General features: G+C 32.4%; 1 protein-coding gene across 1 annotated transcript; it reads left to right on the top strand.

The window, feature by feature from the left end:
* The first annotated feature begins 9316 nt into the window (after positions 1–9316).
* Positions 9317–11200, top strand: LOC131604101 (uncharacterized). Its single transcript, XM_058876592.1, has 5 exons — positions 9317–9472; positions 9558–9678; positions 9771–9874; positions 10636–10767; positions 10876–11200. Exons 1-5 carry the CDS (start codon positions 9470–9472, stop codon positions 10900–10902), a joined length of 387 nt encoding a protein of 128 aa, XP_058732575.1. The 5' UTR covers positions 9317–9469; the 3' UTR covers positions 10903–11200.
* Positions 11201–11877: the final 677 nt, after the last annotated feature.

The following is an 11877-nucleotide window of genomic DNA, read 5'->3' as shown; positions in this document are numbered from 1 at the left end:
GGGGACCTGACTTGTTGTTGACAAACTGAGGCTTTTTAGCGACGTGAGGAGGTGGGATAAAGCTAACCCAAATAGTAGGACTTATATGTATTGTAGGGATCTCATCACACACCATGTTGTGCATAGACTAGAGCTGAACATGATCGTCCATATGTAGAGGAAAATCATACACTGGATTAGTCTACACATTAAAGCTTGATATATGATCATCATTCTTTGTAACAGTAGGTATTTCAGCCTCGATGACCTTTTTACACTCAAGTATCGATGTCGGGGAATCGTCGTGGTTTGGATGATAAAAGATATAGTATGAGCTTGAAATAGGCTGATGTATTCTAGTGCATAGATGTAATGTCATGTTTACTCATTTCCAATGAATCTACTTGCTTTGACCAAGGTTTTAATCAAATGAAAGTGAGAGATCTGGAACACTAACAAAACCCAAAGATATGATTCCCTAGAAATGAAATGAACACGTGTATTATGATACAGTCATGTTATGATGTTATGAATGCAAAGACATGGGATCAAAGCTTCAAGCAATCTGGATAGCGGCTGCACTGATCTCTGAACAGGGTTGAAGGTCACAGGTTCAAAAGTTCTCCTTTGTAGAAAAGTGCACACAAGGTATGATGGAGGCCAAAGTTTCTTGTCAAAAAGGACCAATCCCCTCACATATAGGTTCTATTCCAAGAATAGAGGTTCCTAAAGGCTCCCAGAATCAATAGACCTTAATGAAAATTCCTTGTTTTATACATAGACATGTAAGACAAAGATTTTAAAAGGGTCTTATATGGGTGTGAGTCTTACGCTAACTCTTTCGTGTCAAATGCCATGGAAGTTCACGTGTCCATCCACTATAGTCTTATGTGTATACTCAAGCCCGAGTAGTGGGTTTATCTCTCAAAGTTAAATCCTAACCCAACATAGAAATAGAACAACAATATCTAGAGCATATATATATATATATATATATATATATATATATACACACACACACACACACACACACACACACACACACACACATGGAAAAATAAAGGCAATGCAATGAATGTAATAAATAAAGCAAGTAAAGCACATATAAAAACACCCAAAGAAAAGAAACATGAGCTAGGACTGACTTGCCTAGGTAGTCCCTAGCAGAGTCGCCAGCTGTCGATACCGTAAAAAAATCAAACGACCGAGTTGCCATTGAATATTTATTTTATCCCAACGGTGAAAGGAAAACATCGAGAAAACCTCAAAAGGGAATGAAAATGGTCTCAAAACCAAATTCGGGTTCGGGAGTATATTGCGCGAGGGGAAGTTATTAGCACCCCACACGCCCGTTGTACTCAACGGGATCCATTCTTCTTGTTCTCATCGAAGGGTGTGTATATCTAAGGTTCTTTACTTTATTTATAAAGGGGAAAAATATTTACAAGGTTAATGGACTCGTTAAGGCATCACACCTTATGCCTACGTATTCATCAAGAGATGAAATCAAAATATTTAAAGCTCGTATGTGTAAGGTTAGTGTTTTTTATGGAATGATGTAAAGTCACCTACGAGCAATAAACTTATGCTTGCTCACACGATGAAGACTTACGACTAGTTTCTGGTTCGCGTTTGAGGGACTGGATCGATTATTTTTTGAAAAGTGATCTTGTTTTGTTAAGTTAGTGAAAAGGTTATTTGATTGGTTAGCAGTTTTAATGAACTAAGAAGAAAATGTTTTTGTTGTTTTTTTGTTTTGAGAAAATTTTGAAGATAAATTGGAATAAAGGCATGTTTCTTGTGTTTTTTAATTAATTTGATACAATAAAAAACATATTTGAATATATATATATATATATATATATATATATATATTTGAAATAAATTATTTAATGATAAAATAAACAATGAACATAAAATTTATTATATTAAATAACTATAAAAAAAATCAATGAGATGATAAAGACAAAAAAAAACGTTGATATTTGAAAATAACACTTTGTCTTTAAAATAAAGAAAAAAAATTAAAAGAAAATAAATATTGTGGTGATAATGACCCGTGAAATTACTAATTTTATTATTATATTTATGTGTTTAATTCATGTCTCTAATATTCATAAGTCTTTTAAGAGTTTACAAATATAACAATGTTATATAAAAATTTCTCTGACAATTCTACAAAATATGTATTGACCGTAATATTCATAAGTTTTTTAAGAGTTTACAAATTTATCAATGTAATATCTCAAACATTTCTCTGACGATGCTACAAAATATGTATTGAGCTCAATTGTACATAATACCTCTTAAAACAATAGTTAATTGTAAAGATTAATATCTTTTTAATTTAGAGGGTATTTATATAATATGCGTCATCAGTTTTTTAAAATCAATGAGAAATAATGATTTCTTATGATTTTGTTAATTACCTAAAAATCTCTGTACTTTAATCAACAAATGAATAGTGTGAGGAAAGAAATAATGATTTCTTATGATTTTGTTAATTACCTAAAAATCTCCCAAGTAAATTTTTAGTTAGGTAATAAAAAATTGTAAAATTAAATGTATAATTTCAAATCGTATTTTCTAAAAGAAATACATCTATTGAGTGATAACATGAGTTAAATTATGCATGACCTATGCACTAAAGTATGCAACAATACATTTTTTTAGACTTCTTCTATAAACTTGAACATAAAAATCTGTCTACTTTTTAGACTTGATTGTACTGAAACATTAGCATTTGAAAATGGAGACACAATAGGAAACACATTTAAAATAGAGAGGAACAAATCACATTTAAAATGAAGACATAATTTATTCAATGAGATTGAACTTACAGATATAGTAGTATATTACACGATGTATGACTGAAGGATAGTATAATTTAATAGCATTGTTCTTAACAAACACAACTGCACGAAGACCTCTATGCCCGAAAAAATGCATAAAAAGCGCTCGTATCTTTTAACACAAATCCATGGTGGGTAGCTAGTTCATCAACTTGAATGGAGAAAAAAATTACAATGGAAGTTGGCGCTTTGTCGTTAGAGCTGCGACTACCATCTGCCAAATGTAGGAAATGCAGATAAAACAAATGGAAATATGGAGACTTTTATATTAAAGTGGAAGTTTCCAAATGGCTTCTATTTACCTTTGCATGTCTAACTTTTGGAAAAATAGTTTATAACAGTCGATTGACTCGAGACTACAATAGATTGCATGTGTGTATTTTTATAAAAAAAAACTAATGTTAATCGATTGTTGAAGCCTTGCAATCGATTAATTCTTGAAAAGTTTGAGACAATGGCGAGGGGCATTTGATGACAATCAATTTTCATCAAATGTTAATCGATTGATACCGTATAATTTTTGAAAAATCCTAAACCAAAATTATGTTTTGTTTCCCGATGATTTATGTTGTAATTTTAGTTCCATAGGTCCAAATGATGTGCCATTTGAAGTGTTAGAAAGCTAACGCGAAGCAATATCTTATAGAGATGGTTTAGGAGACTGATTATGTATGTATTATTAATGGAGATGAAATCATATGAATATGTGTGATGTGTTGTCATGTTATTATAAAGGTGAAATAATCATGAATCAATTGTGTTGTTATATAATATTTAGCGTTAATCCTATTAATTATGCTACTATGTGGTTGTGTTTGGTGTTGTTGTTTAATCTTAATATAATTGTTGAATTGTTTATTGATTGTATGAATGTGTATGTTGATGTTTGTGGATAATCATATGAATATGCATAATTGTTGTAGTTGTAGTGGTGGTAGTTTCGATGGGGGAACTACATTGTTGTATGATGTTTATGTTTCAAAGGGGGAACTACATTGTTGTATGATGTTTATGTTTCGAAGAGGGAACATAAGCATATTGGTTGTTTTTATTGCATCAATTATATGACATACATCATTTATGTCATTATTATGAAGAGGCGAGTTACATATCTAGAAGGGTGGACGAGTTCTATAAAGGTGGACATGGGTCGTATAACGATCCTTTTGATGAGATGATACCACATGCATATGATTCAAGTTGATGTCGTGAGTCTTATTGCATACATTTAATGATTAATGTGTGATTGTGATGTATATAAAGTTGATCTGGGTGATAGAATGGATTTGTGTAATTGATGTGAAGTATGTGTAGATGTTTGTATTCTACTTTGCAGCTTATACCGTTTTATTTATTAAAGTGAATTCTCACCCCTTTGCTTTGATGTTGTCCACCATGGGCATCTAGCAGATAATCAAGATCAAAATTGCTATGAAGACTTGATTGTAGTTAATTCTCACACCACACAGGGAATGAAAGAAGATTGACAAGATCAATCTATTAGATTGTGATTAGTATTCTTGGAGCAATCTTAAAATAACATTGTATGTTCTGTAACGGTAGACTTGATAGCAGTGTCAGAGCCAGAAAAATTATAAAGCCTGGGCAAAAATTTAAAGAGAGTCGTCATTTTGTCAACATAAATATAGTTTAAAATAAAAGAGATGAAACATAACCTTACAATAGCATGTTAAAAAAATCATGAGGCAAATGTCCTTTTCGAAACTACTTTGCAGTGAATGTTCGAATAATATCAATATCATCAAGTGACTTGAATATCTCCCGCTCGGTGTAACATACCATCAAGTCATTGAACCACACATATTTGATCTTATTGAACAAATGTGACTTGATAATCTTTATTGCTGAAAAAGCTCTTTCAACGGATGTTGTCGACATCAACAATATCAAAGCTAACTCAATAAGTTTGAAACCAATGGAAATACCAAATGTTTCTCAATTTGGACCATCTTCAAAGCCAAACTCTGAACATCTTCATAAGTGGAAAATGAAACATTTCTTTTCACTTGAAGAACATAAGTGTCAAGTTCATCCCTTATTGTTCCACGATCATCATCAGAAAAGACTTCACAATAAATATCAGCAGGATGAGTAAGCTTATTAACATCAAACTTGGATAAAGAGTTCTTAGGGTCAAGACATGTGAATAAATCAAGGATAATGTTACTTCCTTCACTAAAGTTGTGATCCATCTCCACACATATTTTGTCAATAGCAACATAAAAAAAATTTGCACGCTAATGATGAAGATTAGTGATAGTCCCTCATACTACCCTTGAACGACCTCAAACCAGTATTTCGTCATCCATATTTGGCACCAGAACACCTTTAGAAACACACAACTATTAGACACTGGCAAATAAATTATCCCAACCACTCTCTCTCATTGGGGCCAACGGAGCTTTGACAACATCAACTACTTCCATAACAATCATAATATTAAGATCCTTTCTTTGCAAGACATGTGAAAGCTTGTATGTGATACCAAACAACTTTAATATTAACTTCAAAATAAAAAGTCAAAGAAATTGTCTATCACCAAGCTCTTCCATAATCATCTTGGTAACTTAATGTGCATAACAAGTTGCAATGGCATAAAAACATTGAATTCAAGTAAATGGAGAAACAACCTTTCTCAATGATAAATGAAAAACCTTCATTATCTAATACATGAATAAAAAAAATGTTTTTGGTAATAGTATAAACATAATAACAATTATTAAGATATACTATTATTCCAGTGGGCAAAGGAAGACTATAAGTCCCAACTGCGACTCTTGCACCATTTCCTAAACGCAACTCTACCTCTCCCTTAGTCAAGGATCTACTTCTTCTTATTCCCTGCATGTTTGAAACAATGATAGAAATGCAACCAGTATCAAATACTCAAGAAGTAGAAGTTTCTAAGTTGATATCAATGACAAATATTCCTGAAGTAGAAGCCCCATACTTCTTGTACTTCAGATACTTGGGGTAGTTCCTCTTCCAATGACCTATCCCATCATAGTAAAAGCATTTGGCATCGTCCAACACTTTTGGCTTAACCTTTGACCGGTTAGCATTTCTAGATGCAACTTGCTTGCCTTTATCTTGCTTTTTCTTGCCAACATCGTCCTTCTTTAACCCTTTTCATTTTGCACCATAAGAACATCTTTCGTATATGCTATACAAATGCTTTGATCAGTAGTCATGAGCATCCTGTGTAACTCAATGAGGGTATATGATACCCCATTCACGTTGAAGTTTTTAACCAAAATTGGTTGAACCCTCCATGAAATGAGTGGAGTATAATGTCAATAACCAACTCTTGGCCATAGGGAAATTCCAACCTCTAAATGGTCTAGAAATATGAAATCATTTCAAAGACATGGGTGATGATCGAACTTGTTGCTAAAACATAGTTTTCAGTTATTGGGTGATGTTGTAGTCGTCCATGCTTGCAAAACGCTTTTGCAAGCTTGGCTCCATGACCAGGAGAATTAGGCAAGTAACAATTACTGAACTATCCTCAATGATCTTATGAGCGGCCTTTTCCTCATCAGTAGAGGTAGATGTTACAATCGAGATTGGGGTTTCAAGAGCATCTTCTCGACCTTCAGATCTAAGAATAATTCTTAGATTCTTTTTCCAAGATTTGTGGAATGGTGCTTTGATGATATGTATGGAAAACATTCTGACACTAAGAAATCCATATTAATAGATATCAATGACAATATTTCAAAGATGTTCAATCCTTACAAAGAATAATATGACACTACTGGAGGCTTAATTCCATCTGTTGCAGCGACTGTTTCTCATGGTGAAACAACTTCAAGTAATGAAGTACCCACATATGTAGTTAGGCAGAATGCTTTTCAACAAAATTTGATGGCTCTGAAGATGCGTTACAAGATACTATTTTTATCTTAAGTGTGAATTTGTAATTTCTTTTGTAAGATGTTGCTATTTTTTTTAAAATCTATTACAAGATTTACTGAAATTTCACCTAGAAGCGGAGCCCCGTCATCCTCTCGGACTCGGTCACAGCTATCTCTGGTTGTGCCTGAAACAAATTAAGGTTAAAAACTTGCTGAATTCTAATGTTTTCTAATAACTTTGCAGCAACAACTTAAGGTTAACTAGTTGTGAGAATTCTAATGTTTTCTATTGTATTTGCAGCAACAACTTGCTGATTTTTTTGGTGTCCAATGAATTATATTTTGAAGCCATGAATAACACAACGAACCACTTTTTGAAAGAATATCAAGAGTAATTTTGATCCAAGACACTTTTGAAAGAGTTGTCTAAAATCTAAATATCAAGAGTAAGGTATAAAGACACTTTTGAAGCCATAAACAGTTTGTTGAGTTTAAAACTGTTTGCTGAGATTTTATTAATTTCTTCCTTATGTTTTTGAAGGAATATGAATCCATTGCAAACAAGTGTTTCTATTTTTATGGACAATCAGTGGATGGTAACAGTTTTTGAGAAGGTCTAAATGTATTTTAGTGGATGTATAAGCATATCAGTGGCTTATATTTGATCTTCATTTTTATCCCTTTTGGTGCTCATATTGATCCTTATGATATTTTATGCAGATGTTATATTTGGAGCTAAGATATCCAGTTAAACCAAACTGTGTTCTTTTGGATTTTCAGTGTGCAACATAAGTACGACATTTATCTCTGTTTTATGCTTCAGAAATGGTCTGTCTTATATCTATTTTTAAGCCTGTTCGATTTTGGTTTTACCTGCTCTTGTTTTGAACACTCGTTATTTGACTATAATGGTAACGTGATCTTTTGTGTTATGTAATAGAATTTTACTGCACCAGCCAACTCTGTTCTAGATTGTTTTAGATCCTAAGTCGGACGTTCAATCACAATCTATTGAGACCGAGACAAAAGGTATTATTCTCTATGTTCTTTATGTATTTTCAATTGAGTTGTGTATGGAAAGTTCGTAAAATTTATCTAGGTGCAATGTTTCAATTTTAACAACTAAGATATAATGGTTTTGTGATAATACAATGATTTTGTGATGATTACTGGTTTAGTGATTTTGTAATGGTTTAGTGATTTTGTACTGATTCACATTGCTTACTTTCAACATATGTTTGTAGGATTTGAAAGAAATGGAAGAAAAAAACTATAAAGCTCAAGGAAGCTAAACTCATGTTTTATATTGATTGTGCTACTGCCGACAAATTTATCCTGGCTGTATTCAATTTGAATTTATCTTGGTTGTGTTATTTTGTAGGCTTGTTAAGTTTTATTTATGTTTGTAATGTATTCCAACAACTACATTTACATTGTGGATGATTTGATTATTTGTATTCTAACTAGTAACTATTATGTAATTTTTATTTTATTTGGAATTTGTAATGTTGGAATTTATGTTGAATTCAATGTGTTATTATATTGGAATTTGTAATATATTCCAACTATGAATTTATATTTTAGAGTATTTGGTTATATGTGCTTAAAATTCAGAATAGCTGGGCTTGAAAAATGTAGAAACTGCACCACAAAAATTAAGTCAAACTGCTATATTTTGGATATGGGCTTGAAAATCCCATAAGCCCATTTAAAATCGTACCCGAATTTAACCGAACTAGACATCCGAATTCGATACAATCCGAACCCGAAATACCCAATTCGCAAAGTGGTCGAAATTGGGACTTTAAGTGCCACCCATGGGTTTGTTCGTTTGGGAGGTTTGGGCCCGAGCCCAAACCGGCCCAAACCGATGTCCACCCCTATAATATAGACTATAATATATAGGTACAACGTATGAGTACGGTAATAATTTTTTTATTTATTTTATAAAATGTATGAGTAGAAAATTAAATTGTTCCCTTTGCAATAATTTAGTTATAATATATTTAAATTCATATCGTCATTGTTAATGATACATTTAAATTTAACATTTTTTATTTACCATTACATCTAAAATAGTTATATATACTGTATCAAATAAATTGACCTGTGTGGGCGCACGAATCTCTTACGAGTTAATCTCTAAAACAAAGTTAAAATTTAATGTCTGGTGGTGAATATGAAGACACATCTCAATATTAATTTTTTCAAAATGAGAGAGTTTCAATGAGAAATGCATGAGGTGTGTATGAGGTGAATCCGAAAGTTCATCTCCAGACTAAATTTTAGGAAAAAGAAGGTGAAACTCACTTTAAAATGTGTTTTAATATAAAAATAGTGTGTCCAAAAATATACTTCTAAAATTTGAGATGCATTTTTGGATTTCCATTGCGTGCTTCTCCACTTCTTAGGGTGGTGGGAGAAGTAATTCCACATAAGCACCCTAAAATGACTTATGAAAAAGCCAAGCATATTAGAGGGCCAAAAATGTTACAAGAGTTGTATTGAGTCGGGTTAGAACCATTATGGGCTTCCGGTTCAACTTCATGGAGATCCAACGAGGACCTAGTAGTAACATTAGCCGCAACGCAAACCTATATCCATTTACATTAATATTAATTTAATTAATAATTAAAATTATTATTTATATATAAAGTCCTCGTTTGTATAACGGCTCTGTAGTCTCTATTCAGTCCTCATTCTACCCAAACCCTAAACCCTAGCCGTCTTCCATCTTCTTCGTTCATTCCTCAATCTACAATGGTACTTTTCATTTCTCTCTTAATTCTCCGATTCTATGTGTTTTGATTACTGATTAATACTTGTTTTTGTATATGAAAATTTGCAGACAGGAGAAGCAGTTAACCCTAAAGCCTACCCTTTGGCTGATGCTCAGCTTACGATTACGATTATGGATCTGGTTCAACAAGCTGCTAACTACAAGCAGCTTAAGAAGGGTGCAAATGAAGGTAACCCTAATTTATGATTACTGTTTTTTTTTTTGGTTTAATTTCTTTGTTTTCTTTGGTTATTGATTTTGTTTAATTTTTTTGGGTTGTAGCGACTAAGACCTTGAATAGAGGTATTTCTGAGTTTGTTGTTATGGCTGCTGATGCTGAGCCTCTTGAGATTCTTCTCCATCTTCCTCTTCTTGCTGAGGATAAGGTAGCGTATTATATTATTAACCTTTATATTATATCTGTAATTTTAAATTATTTATTTTTTCATCATCATAGTCTCATGTGTCGTTGTTATATGGGTATTGTTGTATAATTTCTTGCTGTTTAGATGTTCCGTATACTGTATAGTTGTTATATACTGATACACCAAGTGCCTACGTGTTATGCTCTTCCCTCATTATTAATTATATGTATGCATATAGTGATTAATTATATGGCCAAGGTTTAAATCATGGTCATGTCTGCGATCATTCGTACTGCTGTCAAATACGGATCTTTCATACTGCAATTGAATATGCTGTAATTCATTTGTTGTTGACCTCTGACTATTAAAATTATGGCTTTACTGAATTTTCTTGGTAGCAGAATACGCTCTTCTAGCTTATTGCTATGTAGCCTAGTTGCCTTGAAATGTCAGGGCTATGAAATTTATTACTCTTTCTTTTGCTTATATTTGCATGGAATTTCATATGGGCTCAATAATTGTTGTAAGTTACTCTTTTAAGTATTAAACAATTAAGAGTCGGATCCATTATGTCTACAAGTAATATTGCTCTGCACATTTGTGGTATCACTAAAAGTTTGTTTGCTTTACTAATCTTGTGTGTTGCAATTTGGAAAATATAATGTTGTTTGCCAACTGTTCCAGCTGGTTTGTTTTATTTTGATCCTGTTCTGATTTTTGCTTATCAGTAATGTATAGCTTATTAATCTTTGTACAATTATCTGTTTGTATATTTTTTTTAGAATGTTCCATATGTGTTTGTCACATCAAAGCAAGCACTTGGACGTGCTTGTGGAGTAACCCGACCAGTGATTGCTTGTTCTGTTACAACTAATGAAGGAAGTCAATTGAAATCACAAATTCAGCAACTCAAGGTATGTCCTGGCTCCACATTCATGGTTTTCACTCAGATAACGACAATATTTAATGTTTTTATGATCCATTAATTAAAAATGCATCCTGATTGTTTTGTTGGTATGCAGGATGCTATTGAGAAATTGCTGATCTGAAAACTTCATATTCCGAATGATGGTATGATGGGCTTCTTGAGTTGTGCTGAAAGCGCCTTCAGAGGCTTTGACTGGACGACTTGTTGTGCTGTCTTATATACACTTTGTTAACTTTAATTTTTCTTTCTACTGCAAAAGGTTGTTTTTGTATTGTACTTGGTTTTAGTATGAGTTATGTTTTGAACTGTTTTTTATAAAAATTGGTTAGTGATCCTTTGATAAGTAGAATTTTGGTTTTAGTACTAGTTATGTTTTGAACTGCTTTTAAAAAAATTGGTTTGTGATCCTTTGATGAGTAGACTTTTTGTTTTAGTATGAGTTATGTTTTGAACTGTTTTTATAAAAATTGGTTAGTGATCCTAGTAGATTCAGTTTAATATTAAAAATGTGTTGGTGCAATTGTTTCTCATAATAATTTTTACTTTGGTTATTATAGATTAGAGAACTACATCACGAGTCTTAAACTTTTTTTATCAAAATTAGTTGGTTAGCGTCTGCTTCTCATTTTGTTCTAGTGTTCTACCCTTTTCCCACGGTATATAATTTACGCTTGAAAAGAAATAATTTTGTTGCTAAGCATTGTTCTTTTGTTAGTACTTATCCGGTGATGAAACATACGCTAATATGTTGGTACCGAAATGCTCTTGATAATTAGATGTTTGATCCTTTGTATTATTTTGGAGCTTTTTTATTTTGCAATTCTTCATTTGATATGCCACAGTTATTGCCTCTATGATTGACAAACTGGCAAGCCCCTTTAAGAATAATAAAAAAATAAGGTATTGAAATGCTCTTGATAAGCACAGATCTTTTATGCCTTTGAATCATTTTGGAGCCTTTTGTTTTCAATTCTTCATTTGATGTCACACTTCATGGCTCTATGATTAACAAATTGTCAAGACCCTTTGGGCATAAGTATAAAAATAAGGTATACAAATGCTCTTAAAAAGCTGATGTTTAGGCCTTTAAATCATT

The sequence above is a fragment of the Vicia villosa genome, linkage group LG1 (genome assembly GCF_029867415.1).
Source record: "Vicia villosa cultivar HV-30 ecotype Madison, WI linkage group LG1, Vvil1.0, whole genome shotgun sequence".
Classification (NCBI taxonomy): domain Eukaryota; kingdom Viridiplantae; phylum Streptophyta; class Magnoliopsida; order Fabales; family Fabaceae; genus Vicia; species Vicia villosa.
Note: the sequence above shows the minus strand (reverse complement) of the source record. Positions and strands in the feature narration are given on the sequence as shown.

Coding starts and splice junctions, on each gene's coding strand:
- LOC131604101 (XM_058876592.1), top strand. Junction 9,679..9,770: donor TAAGAAGGGTGCAAATGAAG/GTAACCCTAATT, acceptor TTTGGGTTGTAG/CGACTAAGACCTTGAATAGA. Junction 10,768..10,875: donor CACAAATTCAGCAACTCAAG/GTATGTCCTGGC, acceptor GTTGGTATGCAG/GATGCTATTGAGAAATTGCT.